General features: G+C 38.8%; 1 protein-coding gene across 3 annotated transcripts in view; it reads right to left on the minus strand.

Annotated features, from left to right (window-relative positions):
* RAPGEF5 (Rap guanine nucleotide exchange factor 5) overlaps positions 1-18,443 on the minus strand; it is a 236,155-nt gene that overhangs the window by 28,100 nt on the left and 189,612 nt on the right. For all 3 annotated transcript variants that reach the window (XM_027574280.2, XM_027574281.2, XM_027574282.2), the window contains exons 13-19: positions 15,345-15,489; positions 13,638-13,735; positions 11,386-11,416; positions 10,388-10,466; positions 7,972-8,121; positions 4,062-4,159; positions 711-833 (exon numbers count right to left, since the gene is read on the minus strand). In XM_027574280.2, the coding sequence (XP_027430081.1) occupies positions 711-833; positions 4,062-4,159; positions 7,972-8,121; positions 10,388-10,466; positions 11,386-11,416; positions 13,638-13,735; positions 15,345-15,489 (724 nt within the window). The remainder of the gene's footprint in view (positions 1-710; positions 834-4,061; positions 4,160-7,971; positions 8,122-10,387; positions 10,467-11,385; positions 11,417-13,637; positions 13,736-15,344; positions 15,490-18,443) is intronic.

The following is an 18,443-nucleotide window of genomic DNA, read 5'->3' on the forward strand; positions in this document are numbered from 1 at the left end:
AATGAAAAATTTCCCTACATGGCAAAGCAAATGCAACATATGGTTGCACAGAGCTGTCTCATTTTTCATCTCCTGATTCCTGTGAGCCTTTCCGCTGGCTACATTTATTCCTTAGTTGTCAGTAGCATTTTGTCCCTAATCTATTATCTTATAAATGTTTAAGCTGTCTTCAAAGGGAGGGTTGATGAACTTAAAAATTTGAAATATATCTCCAAAGTTTCAAGAAAGTACTTTAAGTCTTGCAGCATAGTCTAAATGTATAGAATGTTCTTGAGGGAAAGAATGACTCTATGTGTATGTTGGTATGTGCATAAATATGATTCTTGTATCGCTACTGTGAACTTTATGGGAAAAAATAAAAGAATCAACATCAAAGTTGTCAAATGTAAAATGGCCCTTCAATTTCATTAGAGCTTCATAAACATGTAAATATGTAAGTATTCATACATATAAAAATATAGCATTTTTATACCACACATATGATTATATTAGGAACAAATAAAGCATGATAATGTATTCTTATTTTCCTAGGTTTGGGTCAGTCTTTCAATGTATTTCAAGTCTCCAAAAATCTTTCGGGCAATGGCATTCTAAGCATAACTATATGACCGGATGATGGATCTTCTTAAAACTGAGTCACATACAAATAATCTTCAAAAAGAATGCAAAGTTAAAATAGCACTAGCATTTTTTATCTTTTCACTCCTTACCTCGTGAATCGAATTGAAGAGACTCCAATCAAAGTTCATTAATTCCAGAGCAAGATCCCAAGTGTTCATTCCCAAAATCCTTATCGACCTTTGCTGTGATTCCTCATTTTCTGCAAATGGGTTCTAAACCGACAGACAGAAGCAAAAGGATCCTCAGTAATTCCCAAATGTTTGGCGCTGAACTGGCTGGCCACAGAAAGCCACTAGAAGCCCAGATTAGGAAAGTAATCTTGTCTGAGTGCACTTAATATTTTCCCTGGTCTGTTCATCTTTGGTGAGTTACAACCAATTTGGGAAACAGCCTTGGAAATGGTAGAATGTGATCAATGATACTTCACTGAGTTAGCCTGCCCCTCCCCCCAGACACACACACACACACACACACACACACACACATGCGCGCGCGTGCGCACACACACACGCCCACACACACATGCACGCATCCACAAATCTGATTATAAAACACTGCCCCAGCAGACAGCGTAATGAAAGCGAAAGCCCTGAAATCACTTTGGCTTCTGGTAAGAATTAATGTGCCAGCAGGTTAGTATAAAAACAAACAAAAGAAATGTCATGGTGCAGTTCAATAAAGACAGACATGGCTTTTGCAGGAAATACGTTTAACAAGCCTCATCCCAGACACACATTTACAAATTTTATTAAAATGCCTGTGGAAAGTGAAAAAAATTTAAACAAGAAATAAAAAATAAAAGTCACTTCATTTATACCCCAGGGCAGATGATTATTTTAAGTATCTGTGGCTTTACCTACATAAATAGGTATGAGTCTGGTAATAGTATTTCCTAAAATCTGGCATGGACTTACTAAATGTCACCAAAACTTTAAATATTTTGTCACTGTTAAATTTATTAAAAATTATTTGGCATTTAAAGAAAAATTTGCTATTTTCCAATTAAAGTACAAATTCTCTGGGGGCATCTGGCTGGCTTAGTCAGGAAAGCACATGATATTGGGGTTGTGAGTTTGAGCCCCATGTTGGGCTTAGAGTTTATTTAAAAAAATAAATAAAATTCTCCCATTGAGGAGTTGGATTTGAGTAGTTAGTGATGTTAAAATTATTAATGACTTGGAAAAAAAGATAGGATTTTGCAAAAATAAATGACATGCCAGGATGAAGAGAATATTTCAGGTTCCGAATATTAATTCCTATTTTAAAACTGCAAAATTATTTGCATTTTACAAGTTTTATTGTTATGAAAAGGTTTCCTAATTTGAAGGAAAAAAAAAACGATAAAAGGCCTCCCCAGAGCTTCACCACAGACTTGATTCTTTTCAGTGCAGGTCAAGGTACAAATTGTTCCTATAGCCCAGAGTGGGACACAGCGGGGAGCTCAATGAGGGTGGACTGAAAGAATGCGTGTGCAAATACTGAGTAGGGGAAAGCCCACGTTTCTCATGGCCTGATTAGTTTGGAACCAGATAGATGCCATGCTACACTGCAGGCGTTCAGAGGGAGAGCCAAGAGCTGGGAAGTAACATAAATCTCTGCATGCTAATTTGGAGATATAAGGATATTTTCACTTGGCTTTTTATCCCTCCTGTTTTTTCTCCCTAAATGCACCCTTTGCCCTGGTACTGCCCTCTGGTTGTCCAAGGCTGTCTATGGCCCTCTCCAACAAACACTTCCTATTTCTCTAACCCATTCATTCCGGGCTCTAATTCCCACCTTCTGAGAAGAGTAACTCATCTATATGTAAGTGGAGTGGGTGCTAGTGGTTCCACATGTTATCTATCCTGCCCTTAGAATATTCCATTTCAGCTGAAATCTTTCGGAGTTAAAACACTGAAAGCTATGATTCCAACAGGAGAATCTCAGGCAGGATGCAGAGTTGGAAACATTTGAGGGCAGGATGGCAACTGGCTTCTCTGGGAACATACTTCAGAGCACCCATTTATTCCACTAGGACATTGCTTAGGCCTGCCTTCTACTCTTCTGAAGCTGGCCCCAGATGGTGGTAGGAGAGCTCTGGGCGTGCATACCAGGGAACTGCCAAGAAGTCTATGGGTACTACGAGGAAGGGGGGCATGGAAGACAAGACTGTGAGTTTCCACCATCATCCATGAGCTCCGCAGAAGCCAGAGGGTAGATCGTCCTCCTCCATAGGGAGGGTTAAAGTCAAGCCAGTCTCACTGTTTACTCAAGGATGCTGTGCATCCTGTTCATCAGGGTTCCCTGATGGAATTACATCATGCACAGACACAGGACCTGTGACCTGCTGAAAGACACTCCAAAGCAGAAAGGCCCAGTAAGACAAAAGTTTCCCCTCTGCTTTGCTCCCTCATCACATACAAATGAAAGGTATGTTAGAGCTTCAGAGGCAAATATTGTCCTGGAGTCCTAGCACTTTCCCTTACTTGGCTGCAGGAAGCTAGAGTAAGGGACTCTGCCTCTCTGAACTTCACAGGGTTACTGGGAATATTAAATGAGATACTGTATGTAAACTACCCAGCACCTAACTGTCTGGTAGTAAGTGCCAAAAATGACAATGATTAGTATTCCGGTAGGTTGATACTTGTAGATAATTTTACATAAAATATTTTTATTATAAGCAGTTTTGGTTAACCCATGTGGTATACACATTCCTCAATTATAAATACAACAGGAGTCGCCTAGAAAGAACCATCCCAGTCAGTGATGGCTCCGTGAAATAGACTAGGACCATGTCTCTAGATGATACTATCACCATCTGGCAGAGCCTGCTTTTTATGGGTGATGGGTCTGAGGCCTGATCCTACTATGCAGAAAGCAGTCACAAGGCTGAGGTTTTTAGGAAAGTAAGAATGACAAATCATCTGCTTAGGTGTAAATGTTCTTACATTAGAAATGAAAATAACTTACAGCATGGGTTCTACATTTCTTCCAAATCTTACTCCTCACCAGCATCCCATGTACCATTGTTATGAGCCTATCTTACAGGGGAAGGCTGATAATTGACCCTTTCTTCCAGGGAATGGTACACTCGAAGTGTGCCAAATAGACCGAAACAATACAGAGTCTCTTTCCCCCTAAATTTGCACAGGGTACATTTCTCAGCCTGATCTCCTCATATCCACCAAAAAAGAAGGAAGGTTATTAAGATTAATGGGGGGGGTCACTTCTCTCATATCCCTTGTTTCAGAGGCCCAGAGGGAAGCAGGGTTTGACTCAGGAAAGGCTTAGGATTCCTCAAGGTGTACCTGTCTTTGATTTGCAAAGGTGGTGTTGTTTGCCAAGTATATTACTGGCCAGAGGAGAAAGTAGTTCAATGTGTTTCTCTTTCATTATAAAACATACAAAAATACAACTTTAGTCTGCTGTTTGTGTTTCAAGTAAAGGCTAAAAGTCCTTACCAAAGTGTCAGCTAGGTCTTTTCGGTAGACATATATCCGACCTGATGCTTCAAGGGATTTGGAGATGGCCAAGTCATTTGGCTGAAGTTCATGCTTTTCTTTATTTAAAAAAAAAAAAAAGGAGTAATTAGAAACACAAGAACAGTAGTAGGCATACACAGTATATCTAAAGAGTGAGAATTGCCGAAGAAAAATATTTAAAAGTACATAGAATGCAGATTTAATTCAGTTCCACATACTGTGTTCAATGGCACCAATGGGACCACGGGCATCACTGCTCAATATCCATAAAGTGGAAGCCTTTTGCAATTCCTTCTTATAATATTTAGTCATTTTTTTAGAACACAGTTTAGGAAAGAAAGTAAAATTCACTCATAATCCCATCACTCAGGGATGCCTGGGTGGCTCAGTCCGTCAAGTGTCTGCCTTCGGCTCAGGTCATGATCCCAGGGTCCTGGGCTCAAGCCCCACGTCGGGCTCCTTGCTCAGTGGGGAGCCTGCTTCTCCCTCTGCCTGCCGCTCCCCCTACTTGCATTCTCTCTCTCTTTCTCTCACTCTCTCTCTCTCTATCACTCTCGTTCTCTGTCAAATAAATAAATAAAATCTTTTTTAAAAAATAATAATCTCATCAAAGATAACGATAGGATGGTAATGTTGGTAACATTTGGGTATGTTTTTGTTCTGATCTTGATGTAAATGTGTATAAACAATATCCATGCATATATAGAATTGCAATTATTTACACATATGCATTCATAATTAGTATGGGTACATACGTATACATCTGCAGTTATTCCATCTATGGTTTTATATTGATTTTATTAAGCACTTATCCACTTGTCAAAGTTAATTATGTATGTCATGTTTAATTGGTTATATAACGGTCCATTATACCATCATGTAATCTTTCCTCTATTATTGACCAATTTAATAGTTTCCAATGTTTTTGTCATATCAATTAGATGGCAAGATATATATAAATACTAGCACGGGGTCTGGCACATAAGAGGGGCTTGATAAATGGGATCTATTATTATAGCAGCCATAATATATACTGCTGAAGTCAGCAACCTTGTGCATAAATCGTTGGCTGCTCATAGATGATTTTTAAAAATAGATTCCCAGAAATGGAATTACTAGGTCAAAGGGGAATGAACATTTTTTGAAGTTTTTGATACAAACTGCCAAATTGCTTTCAAATTTTTACACTGACCAATACTGATCATTCCTTGTGGTAAGTTTGCTATTTAGCTAAAACCAAAAATAGATTCTCCATTTATTTTAAATTTCTTGACTACTGGAAAAGCCAAGTATTTTTCATGTATTCTTCTCTTTCCCTTATTACAAATTATTCCTGTCCTTCAGCCATTTTTCTACCATCAGTGGAGCTCTCTTATAACACAATAGCCTTCTTTGTAGAAAAATGTCCTCCTCTTTAACTACAAATTACGGATGGGAATTGACTAAACTAATCCTCAAGTTTATTGCACTGTAACATAATTGGCTTCTAAGTCAGCCTTTTAGTTACCCAGCATGGTTGGGGAATACTATATTCCATGTATCTTTTTCTAGATAACTTAATCAGTTCAAAGGCCAAATTTTGTTTTGAACATTTCTGCTTAATACCGAGTACACAAATGATAATCCAATATATTCTTTATGGCTCAGCATTATAAAGATCAATAGCACTTTCATGTCAGGCCATGGACGTGTGTGGTAAACGGTCCCACATGGCTGGGCTCTGAAGTTCTTCCGTCTCTCCTCCCTCTTTCTCTAGCTTCAATTTCTTGCAGCCCTGTGTGTGCCTATGTCCACCTTACATCGGAATTTATGAGAGCCATTCTGCCCTTGCTACAGAATAAAATGTCATGGCTTTCTGACAGGAACTTTTCCATTTTCTGGGAAATATTTTTTTTCTTATTCTCAGGTTTGTCACTACACTCTAAAAGATAAAAGCTCACAGAATTTTAAGCTCTGAAAAACTAGGCAGGTAGGTTTCCGTTACTACATACATTATACCTACTCAGGGTATAAAACAGCTAGAAACCTACCGAAAGCCATGAGGATAATAGCCTCAGTCCTTTTAGAAAAATCCACAAAACCTACAACATTTGCAACATTTTCAAACTTTTTTTGACAAAAAGAAAATAAGAGTAGATCTCACTGTCATTTCATTTTGAAGTAGTATCTAAAACTTTACTGAAAATTAGGTAATAGAGCAAGGAATACATTAAACACTGTTTTTCTCCTTCTTTTTCTTCATAAAGCATTATTGTTTGGAGGATATTAAGCTATGGGTGGAAAGGTTCTTAACAGACCAAAGTACTAATTGATGGGAAATGATGGCACATTTCCAAATCTGCGGGATAATTCAAGAGATAAGCCGGTATTTCTAGAGAAGATTAGCAATGAGTCTATACACATTACAACGACATTGGCCTCCCTGATGAATCTAATTTAATAGAGTGTAAAAATGGTATTTCATGGTCATCAAATAGATATTGGGTAGTAAAAGAGCTACTCATTACTTTCCAGATTCATGCGTGGCCCTGGGCTGACTCTGAGTCAGCCCCAAGGGAGAGGGGTCTCAGTCGTGCTACCAAGTTCACTCAGGGTCCTTCCTCCTCCAGAATGGGGACCCGATGACTACTTTCTGTAATGGTACTGTCTTGAGAGGCAAATGTTGGTTTTGATGAAGTGTAATGTTGTTTAGAATCATTTAATATTTTTGGCCACTTAAAATTAAAATATAATATGCATTTATCTTATCTATCTGGAATGTCTGAAATATTTTATTAAAAATTCAACAGTCTCTGATTAAAATTCATGTAGCCCAGATGTTTCTTCCACTTTTGCTCTTTTTCTCTAGATAATGTTTTGATGGGATGCACAGTTAGGGCCCCGTGAGAGGGAGGAGAGACTCTCATTAGGCCCAGGGAGAAGGACTATACGCTTTACTTATATGATCCACTAGCTTATTGGATCATTTACCTGCTTCTGAGTAACAAAGCAATAGAAGATTCTGTCACAGAAATGCTTTAACACCAAGTTAAATTCTGATCTTCTCCTCCTTCCCCTAGCATGATAACAAAGGATAAACAGGAACGCCTGATATCGGCTCCCCCCCTCCTTCTCACCCCATCTCTCCTTGATTAGTTCACATAGTACTCCCATTTTTCAACTACTGATGCTAAGTCACTTTCTTTGTATTTTTCTCAGGGTTAATGAGATATTAAATAAAGATGGTAAGCCAAAAAGGAGGCCAGCAACATTGAGATCTGACAGGCCCCAGTGAAAACGAAGGGGTCTGTTCAGGTCACATAGATCAATAGTGTCAGCTTGTAATCTGTGTGATCTTATTCAAAACAGACAATAAACCATTCTCCAAGGATAAATAAGGCCCAGCAGAAGGAAAAGCTATAACCAGACCTCACTCCCCATGTCCACCTGAATGAACACTGCCTACGAGCTTTCAGCTTATTGGAGTTTTTATTTCCTTCAACGGGGAGTCTTTTTAAGTATTAAACTGTCAGCCAGCAATATGACTAGTTCAAGGCTGTCTTTCTTTTTCCTTCCTCAAGTAATTTCATCCTTTAGCAATTTCCCAAGTTAATTTAAATATGAAAATAGAAGGCTTATCTAGAGTATAAAATATGAAAAGCTTTATAATATATTTCAAAACACTGGCATGGCCCTTTATTCAGTTCTTGGGGAGGAAATTCAGGATCCGACAGTATCCAGCTGTTGTCATGGAAACGCCTCTGCTAGGCAGCTTCTTATTGTTACTGTGGTCATCCAGCTGCGGACCCAGAAGGGACAAGCCGCACGTTTACCCTATAAAAATGTCGACTCTCCTCCTTTGAGAGCGATCCAGAGAAAGATTAATACTCCAGGACAGAAAACAGTTTACCCCCAGAGAATGTGACAGCCACCAGAGCCAGATCCTCTTCCGCATGTTGGATCTTTTCTGCCACAACTTTCAGGATCTCATGCGCTGTACTGGAAACTTTTGCCTTCACACTGACATAGGAGTGCTCCGTTATGTACACGTGACAAAGAACTGCACACAACACAAGAATTGTTAGTCAACAGAGAACTGCAATCATGAGGTACAGACTTTTTCAAATGAAGGCATCCACTTTCCTATTCTCTTCAGTATAAAACCTACACAACTTGATTTACATATTTATGTCTGCACATGGGTGCCTGAGGACATCCATATAGAAATTGGTGCTTGCCCACACAGGAGATACAGACGTTATAAAGCTGGTGAATGAGATGCCGAGGATTTAGGCTTCCCAAACTGTAATGAGAGACCCGTGTCATGAAAGCATGTGCTCACGGTGGAGATGGCCTGACCACGGCACAGGGGATGGTGGGCGGGGCGGGGGGGGGGCGGGTTACACGAACTGTAGCTCTGAGTCCCTTCTTTGAGGGTTACTGAGATTTCCCAAAGCACTATATTAAGATATCTCACTCATAAATTTTTATTTAACACTCTATTTCTGGACAGTCACAGTTGGCTCAATCAGGAATACCACATTTTGCTATTAGAGCTCTCATAAGCTTATCTAAAAAATCTGCCAGTTTGCGATGCTTTCTGTGTTCAGGTGTCTTGATCATTTAATAGTGATGTCCCTGATCAAGATGGGGTGAGTGTGGTTTCCAAATACAAGTCACATTTCTAGCCCTTTAAGTTTCCTTTTTATTGTCTGCAGTGCAAATAATTATTACTAGGACATCATCACTATCAGGGTGACTTGGGTCCTGGAAAAAATTTTCTTTATGACTTGAGAGTAGAAACTGTTTAATAGCAGTGGAGATAACTGATACATTATTTGTTTCTTAGAGCAGCTACTTTGAATTATAAAATACTAGCTTCTTTCAAAAAGATAATACACTTAGATATTCTTCTCTGCCCTATTGCAAAAAATAAAAAACAAAGGGGGAGTGCAGTTCCTAGAGAAACCTTACATGCAATTTAAATGGTCCCACAAAAAGAAACTCAGGGTGGTTCCCACAGAAAGGCAAATGAAGCAAAAGAAAAACTATGAGTTTACGTGTAGGAACCTCAAAGTAAACACGCCACCGGAAGGCACTGACGATATTTTGATCTTGGCTTGGATTGGTATGTCACTAAAACAACAGCATCTCACAAATAGTTGTTTTATATGTTGTCAACAGACACGTGAGAGGCAAAAAAAGGTTTTTTGCTTCCACAGAAAAATGAAATTTTGAGCAAGACAAGATCCAGTACACAAACCACTGAATATAAGGAAAGCTTACTTAATAAACTGATGAACAAAAAGAGGCCAGGGGTCTTGAAATACTTATACTCTTTGTAATCAGCTTGGGAAATTATCCGATCAAACTGTAAGACAAATCAGCCTGGAGGATCAGCAACTAAGGAATTCGGAGGTAAGATCATTTCTTTCCCAGCTTCCACAAACACGATGTAGCAGAAGAAGCATGTGTGTGACACTTTGTTGTTTAAGTATGTGAGAAGCTGAGCAGACATGAAACCTTCACACTTAGAATTTCAGCACAGACCGGGAGGTGGGCTCAAAGAGAATTCTCCTAGTCACAAGAGCGTGAATGTTTCCATTGTTGTGTTTCCCCAGGCTCTGCACTTGACTCAACCTTTAAGCAAACAGGAGAAAACCATTTCCTGTTCTGTTACAAAGTAGTAACATAGAAGGCAGCACCTTCAGGGGGCTAAAGGGTGTCCCCCAGTACTGAGCGAGCAGCCGTCCTCAGAGTGGGTCCCGAGCTCTGTCACCGGGGAGCAGTGGGGAGTGCTGACCAAGGGCAGGCGGACTGGGCCTGTGGCACTGCAGGTGGGAAAAGCCTTGCCTTGCGGGGGATTTCAGCTGCACTCTCTTCCTTCCACTATTCTCGCCAAGAGTCTCCTCTACATCTCAGGGACTGACCCCACCAAAGCCCTGCATGTTGGCTTTGGTGGACTTTCCAGTCAGTCCCAGGCAATGGGCTGACAGATCAAGGGAGAAAGCAGCCAAGAGGTACAGGGGGTACCTACCAGGCAATTCTGCACCTCTCCCTAAGAAAGTAAAGAGGCTCTTCGAAGTCTTCTTTCCTTCCTTCCAAATTAAAAACGTCCTTGGTCCCTGAGACACTGGTGTATGAGCAAGAAAATTGCAATACTCAAAGCAAGAAAATAAAGACCATCATATTGGGTGCAAACATGCTCGTCACAGGGGTGTGACGGCTGGAAATTCTCCAAGGCAGGCTGATGTGTTAATGCTGGAGAATGAGGGTGATTAACCGCTACTCCACCTACCCCAAACCTTCGTTAAAATCATACTCACTTTCCTCTGTTTCAGTCATAGTTCCTCTATGCTGGAGCCAGTTCTCCTTAAGACTGAATTGGTGGAAAAGGGCTTTATTCTGTGAGAAGCGAGAAAGAGAACAATGAATGAATGCATTCCTGTCCTTTGGAAAACCACAGCTGTTTACAACATGTTCCAAAAGAGCTAGCCAATTTTCTTTCTTTTTTTTTTTAAGTATGAAATCCACCCATCCAATTTTAGAGAAATAAATAGGGAGTTGCCTCTATTAATGCATGTGGAAGTAAAGATTGTGAGCAACACAACAGACCTCAGCCAAAGCCAGTAGCAGGCAAAAAGGTCCTATAATTATTCCCTGCAACATGCTGGAGAGTATTGGCATGATTTTGAACTCTGGCTACTACAAACATCCACAGATTCTCCTCTAGATAGAGACATCCCAACATTAACCACGCTTTTGGATAAAGCAACTTTGAGACAGCTGCATAGTTCTGCTGTAGCACAATGACTTGCTTAAGGGAAATAAGTACATTATTCATTATGATTATCCACCCGATAGATCAGCTTCTACGAAACTTGTGCCTGACATCTCATTTTGCATTTTCCCTTCAAGGTGAATAGGAAACACACTCCTTCTTTCTCTTTTTGTCGGTTTGAAAAGTACTTCCTCACCCTTGCCAGTCAAGATTCTTGCCTGCATTTTTTTTCTTTTTTTTGCACCAATGTTTCCAATTCAAATTTAGATCACTCTGGGAACACTGGGGAAACTCTGAGATTCCAAAAATATGCAGAATGTCCAGTCAAGGGCACATGGCTAGCACCCAATCTGGATCTATAGCGGCACAGGCAAAGTGAAGTGAAGCAGCAAAGTGCACGTAAGCCACAGCCCCAGGCTTCCCTGCCTGCCCCAGGCTGGCTTGGGGCAGGATTCATTTTAATTATGAAGAAATGCCAACTGAGGCAAAGCAAGGTCTCCAAACTTGATGGCCCCATTTCGGATAGAGCAAGGTCTGCCTCACCTTCCTTTGTGGTGAATATTCATCCACAGTGCTGAAAGGAAAAGGAGAAGAAGTCAGTCTTTACCCCACACCTAGAATAATGCAGTGACTGTCACAGAAGACTAATTTTCAGGTACTGGGCAGAGGTTTCTGCTTTTCAGAAAGATAAAACCTAGTATTCATGAGGTCACTATGTATAACACCCTTGACATTGGGCTCTGGGTTTCGACTGAATAAGGAAGAAAAGATGCTATCTCCTCAACAAGTATATTTTACTTTCTATGCACAGGAAGTGAATGCTGAAGGAAGAACTGGATTTATTCGGTCCACAGAAACTCTAAGTTTTCTCATATACTGGTAGCTTTTTGGTGAAATTATTGTTATTCAGGTGGTTAAGTTAGCTAAGGCACATCTTTTCCAGAACGTTTCCATGGTGGTGGAAGTAGGGGACGTTCTGTAGGTCCCCAGCTCAAATCTTTTTCTAGAGTCTAGAGATATCTCATAATCTTTTACCAAAGAGGCAAGAGTCATATCTTATGTCATTTTCTTATTTTAACCTATTATTTCCCATTTTATGTAAGTTTTTTTAATGGGATGTATGAAGTTCCATTAATGTACTGAATGCATTTAAACGTATCAAACCATGAATTAAAGTTTCCCAAGGGTAACCAGGCCTGCCTTACAGCAGAGACCAACCTCCATGTGGGGGATTATTTTGATGTAAAAGTTGTCTCTCTTTTTCTTTCCTGTTTCATTTATTTGTTCACATTTTCATACTAGTCTTAGGTGCTGAGAACTTATTATGGTGTAGACCGTGACAAAGGAACATCACCCAAATTCCCAACATTTGTTTCTAACACTGTCCTAAACTGCGTCTCATTTCTGAATTTCTAAATGTGTGATTTTCATGATTGAGGACTAAAGCTGATACATGATTTGTTTGTGCCCTAAAATTAATTTATGTAGACATTTAATGTGCAATAGGATCTCTCTTTACTAAAATTAGGTCAGGTTTTAAGTCTCAAATTAGTCATCTGAAAGGCCTGAATTAACATTTTCTACAAGAAGTGCCTCTGTGACTGCTGAAATCTTCATAGAAGTTTCTCACAACTTGACAACACATGCATTTCATGTTTACTAAGTAGAAAGTACACTGTAAATCAGAGAACAATTTTTCCTTTCAGATTAACTTTGCAGCTCTATCTGAAAACTGAATAATGACCTGATGTTTTCATTCACCAAAATTAATAAGGAGAGTTAGTGGTAAATCAGGTATTGGCAATCTGAAAGACGGATGACAGATACCTCGGGGATACTTACACATGCCAAAAGTCAGGGAATAAATGGTTTTCTTTAATCTTTCTAAACTGATAAATAAACCTCAGGGAATCCATAAAATGGAGCTTTAAAAATGCTTCATGACTTGCTGAAATCTATTTCTAAAACCGTTTTTTTTCCTATTCCATTAGAGACAGCTATGAGCCCCCCAAATGACAAGTTAAATATTTACACTTTTAAAATTAAATAATAACTTATTAAAGAATTGTTTTTATGTATCCAGGTTGTTATGGCTCAGTTGGTTTCTACCTATCAGTGTTAAAAAAAAAATAGCCAATATTATGCAGCCATCAAAAAAAAAAAATCTTGCCGTTTGCAACGACGTGGATGGAACTAGAGGGTATTACGCTAAGTGAAATAAGTCAATCAGAGAAAGACAATTATCATATGATCTCGCTGATATGTGGAATTTGAAAAACAAGGCAGAGGATCATGGAGGAAGGGAGGAAAAAATGAAACAAGAGGAAACCAGAGAGGAAGACAAACCGTAAGAGACTCTTAATCTCAGGAAACAAACTGAGGGTTGCTGGAGGGGTGGGGGTGGGAGCGATCGGGTGGCTGGGTGATGGACACTGGGGAGGGTATGTGCTATGGTGAGCACTGTGGATTGTGTAAGATTGATGAATCACAGACCTGTACCTCTGAACCAAATAATACATTATATGTTAATTAAAAAAATAAAAAATTAAAAAAAAAATAAAAACATAAATGAAAAATCGGCATGAAAGTGGAAAAAAATTTTTAAAAATAGCCAATAAGGTTGATTTTGTGTTCATTCATTTTGATATAAAAACAAAATACACAATTCACTACTAGAAAAGCTAAGGAATCAAGGGATACCAGATTTGAAGGGTCCAAGATAAACTTTGTAAGACACTCAAATTCTATCACATTTGCTGTTTTATTAACTGTAATATGGAAAATTAAATACTCACTGACGACGGTGCATTCCAAGTATTTTCTGAAATTCTTTCAACTCTTTTTCAAGTATTGGATATTCATATACATCATCCAGTACATTCCTGTATATGGTCTGAGGGGTGGGGGAGAAAGAAAAATGGCAGCTGAAAGGCCTATTTTGTAAGGATTAGGACTTACACAATGGTTAACCTGCCGAGGGAATAGGTGGAATGCGGAATCATACAGGAGGTTAAACCAGGTACCAGTGAGATCCTAAGTGGGATTCCACCCCCTCGTCCTTCACTCAGCTGTGTGGCTCTCACAGCCTTCAGGGGCCATAAGTAGTCAACGCGGGAAACTTAGAGACACCTGGAAAGCTACTCAAGATTTTCATGCCTATTCTATATTAAAAAAATAATATCCACATAGTCATTTGGAAAGGAAAAAAAACCCGAATGAATCCTATTACCTAGTTGTTTTGAAAATAACATTAGTTTTTGGGATGCCTGGGTGGCTCAGTCAGTTAAGCATCTGCCTTGAACTCAGGTCGTGGGATTAAGCCCCACGTCATGCTCCCTATTCAGCCAGGAGCCTGCTTCTTCTACCTCTGCTGCTCCCCTTGCTTTTGTTGTCTCTCTCTCTCAAATAAATAAATAAAATCTTAAAAAAAAGAAAATAACATTAGTTTAGGCACAGAGTGGTTAAACCAGTTTTTAACTGGATGTCTAAAGGACACCTGACTTTTGAAATCAAAGTGAATTCCTTCATGAAAGGCAAAATCAGTATGAACACTTGTCTATTCTGAAATAGACCTGCTCCCAGCTCAAATTCCATTCTACCTTTTCTCTGTGTTAACCTGAATGGCTAATATGGTTTTGGTGGCCAAGGGAGTTCAACTGTCTACATATCGTCTCCAGAGAATCAGCTGTGTTCAAAAGGTATTGTAGCTATTAATGATTAGAAAAACCTATCAGTTTATCTAGGGGCGCCTGGGTGGCTCAGTCGGCTATGCATCCGACCCTTGATCTCAGCTCAGGTCTTGATCTCAGAGCTGTGAGTTCAAGCCTCATATTGGGCTCCTTGCTGGGCATGGAAGGAAGGAAGGAAGGAAGGAAGGAAGGAAGGAAGGAAGGAAGGAAGGAAGGAAAGAAAGAAAGAAAGAAAGAAAGAAAGAAAGAAAGAAAGAAAGAAAGAGAAATATATCAGTTTATCTAATTCCAAATGTAAATCTAGGTTAGTACCCATTTTGCAACTTACTCTTACTATTGCTTAAAATTCTCAAAATACATCACAGTCTGAAAACCTTTCATAATGTATGTCTTGTCAATATAGTTTTTAAATGATAATATTTTATCCAAATATTGTGTATATGGGACTGGTTAGTTCAAGCTCAGAATAAATCTCAACATATTGAATAGTGTCAAGTTTTCAGATATGTTTTATCTACCTTAATTATTTCATCTGTAATCAAAATTCCCATGAATTATATAAAATAACCTTAAATTAGCAAATGTAAACCTGGCTGCCTACATTTTTTTCATAATGAATTATTTTCAATTAAAAAAATTTCTATGTACAGAGTATCAGGCCTCAAAAATCAAAACAATGTTTTCTTTAAGTCACAGCTTGAATATGACAAAAAAGTTGCATGACTGCCACCTACAAAAGAGATTTTTGAAGTACATAATTCAAAATCAAATCAGTCATTTGGCATCAAAGAATATCTCGAAATTTTACATTACCTTTAAGAACATTTTTGAATGTTCGTCTTCATGTAACCAGTCTTTGTAGAGAGCAATCCACTGGGACACAAGATGCAAGACCTTTCGTTTCCGACAAGGAACATCTGAGTTTTCTTCTTTGCCTTGATACTTCTTAGCAGAATAGGTGCAAATGGTTAAGAGAGAATATTGCATTGTTGGAAATCAAAATAGGGAAGAGATCTATTTATTCTTATTTTCACAAAACATGCTAAAGCATTTGCGAAAGAATCTGCAAGTACCTAAGCATGTGGGAAGAAAAGAGTATTCGTAGCAAGAGCAAAAGGTGTGCACCAGAAAGAGCAAAAGTAAGTAAACCCAGGAAAATGATTTCCATGTGCCCGCTGGCAGGTCGTGAAGGTTAATGAGATGATTTGCATTGACAGCTGCTGACACAGTTCCACAGGCAGCACGGGTTGATGCCACCATGAAGAGATTCTAAATGGTCCACAAATTTCAAGGGTGGCTACAGCAGAGTTGCCCTCACTACATTAGATAGATACTTTCCATAAAAATTACATCAGAACTAGGCCAGATATCCTTTGACCTTCAGAAATTCACAATTTATAAAAGCCGTCACTTCTCAATTAGCCCCCATTAGCACCAATTTCTGGAGTATAATTTGTGATATGATTTAAATGCCCACACCCAGGAATTTGCTTGGAAAAAAGGACTGGATAAACTTGTAAACATAATTTAAAAAGGACTGCTACTTTTCATTTTCATTGGAATAAAAAAAAAGTAAAATAGGAGTAACCTAAATGCATCAAACACTGTGGATAGTTAACTAAATTATCACATATCCATTCATAGGCAATCTACAGCCATAAAACTGATGGTCTAGTAGTGCATTTACAGACAGTGAACATTCACAATGTACTGTTGAGTAGGAAAGCAAGTAAGAAAATATGTTGGGATCATCCACTTCCATTAACTATGCTTATTTATAAGAAAAATGTCATCACCCAGAATGATATATATTGTAAGTTAACAGCGGCTAACTGTGCTGTTCAAATTACATAAAAATAACAACCTCAACAGCAATGTGCTTAAAGTCTTGGGAATGAGACAGAAGCTTGGCATTCTCCAAACCAACCTAGTGTTTTTGTTCCCCAAATTATTATTTCTGACTATCTTGAGCATACTGGAAAGTTACGCAGGAAAAGGACATGCTATGATACCAAAGACAGGTAGGCTTTGCAGTTGCTGGACAAGATTTTTCACTCTTAATGCTGATATACAACTGCAAAATAGGTATATCTATGTCGGCCTTTGTAAATATTTTAAAACATATTTTAATCACTGTCTCCCCAACCTGCAAAAATACATTCAGGCCATTTGATTTTTTTTATTTCTACGTGAGAAATAAACTCAGGCAAACACACAAAGAATCAGTTAAAGCACCCATTTTTTCCTAGTTTTTCTCTTAACAGACAAAATATAAAATTTTATAGCCTTAGTCAAAGACTCAAAACATCGTCATATCCAAGTGAAGTCTTAGAGATTCTTCAGGGAAATTCTACAAGGCATTAAATTACTCAATAATAACCACAAATAATACTAGAATCCTATTTATTTATTTACTTTTACTTAGAGAGAGAGAGGGATGTGGGGAGGGACAGAGGGAGAGAGAGAATCTTAAGAAGATTCCACGCCGAGCATGGAACCCGGCTCGGGGCTTGTCTCAGGACCCTAAGATCATGACCTGAGCCAAAATCAAGAGTTAAATGCTTAACTGACTGAGCCACCCAGGTGCGCCTATTTGGATCCTATTTAAAAACAATGGTTTGGGGGGTGGGTGGATGGGTTAACCTGGTGATGGGTATTAAAGAGGGCACGCTCTGCATGGAGCACTGGGTGTTGTGCACAAACAATGAATCATGGAACACTACATCAAAAACTAATGACGTAATGTATGGTGATTAACATTAACAATAAAAAATTTAAAAAAACAATGGTTTGAAGGCATCTATCTGCTATGAAACAAACTGTATGGTTTAATAGATGGTAATATTTTTGGAAAAGCCATTAGCATTAATGTAGAAGAAATTAGCTCAGAGTTATTTTTCTAAAATGCTGTTAAAGAAGGAGAACTTGAAAACCTTGTAATTATTGCAGAATTTCTTAGTAACACCCACTTGGAAGCTGTGGAAGAAGTCTGGTTTTGAAATTCTCCAAATTCAAAATGAATAATGTTTCAAGATCAGTTTTATGAACTGGTTTGAAAAAGCTTCCCAAGATCTACAGCTTTGCATGGCCATGTGCACATAGCAAAGCACTAACAAGTAATCACGATATCTAGTTTATATGTTTATTAAGATAAATTTTATTTCAGTTATGCCCTTTATGGAGTTTTAAGGTATTCTTTTAAGCAGGAAAAGGCTACCAAGTAGGGGGGAAATGTAACAATTATTTAATAGGAAAAGAATATTACCAAGGCCATTACTGTTAGGGCTCAATAAAACCCAGGTATATGCAAAAAAAAAAAAAAAAAACATTTCCATCTTCCTAAAAATGTTCATCTGGCTCTAGTGGAATCTTCAGTTTGGCTTGATAACTACCTGACAGTTAAGAGGCTTCTTAAATGCTTCTCAAGCACCTTCCTTGCACATTGTGAGTCAAGAAGCCCGAATGGAGACTCTGAGTAAGTTTATTTGGCTTGGCTTTCTGGCCTTTCATCTGTTGCATCACTTCTAGCTCATGTATCAAATCATAAAGCTTCCTTAACTGGTCATTCACCTTCTCATCACATCTGTCATTCTAACCAAGAATGTCTTCACAAAGCTTCTGAAAGCTGACAGTTGCTTAGGGGGTAGTTTTGACCTCCCACGTGGGGGACAGCTCAACTGGCCTCGGGACACTTGCAGAGAAACATGGTTTCATGTACGTACGTTTTTCTGCCCAAGTCCCCTGGCACTAACCGCCTGATTGTCTTACAAGTTCACTTATTGCCCGTCCCACTCAACCTCTTGACTCTGGGTTTTACCCAGTGGACCAAACTTACCTTCAGATTTCTCAAGTCTTGAGACCTACGTTTGAAGAAAACCTAATACAAACAGTACAATTTATCCACAACCCAGA

This window comes from Zalophus californianus, chromosome 12, assembly GCF_009762305.2.
Source record: "Zalophus californianus isolate mZalCal1 chromosome 12, mZalCal1.pri.v2, whole genome shotgun sequence".
Taxonomy (NCBI): Eukaryota; Metazoa; Chordata; class Mammalia; order Carnivora; family Otariidae; genus Zalophus; species Zalophus californianus.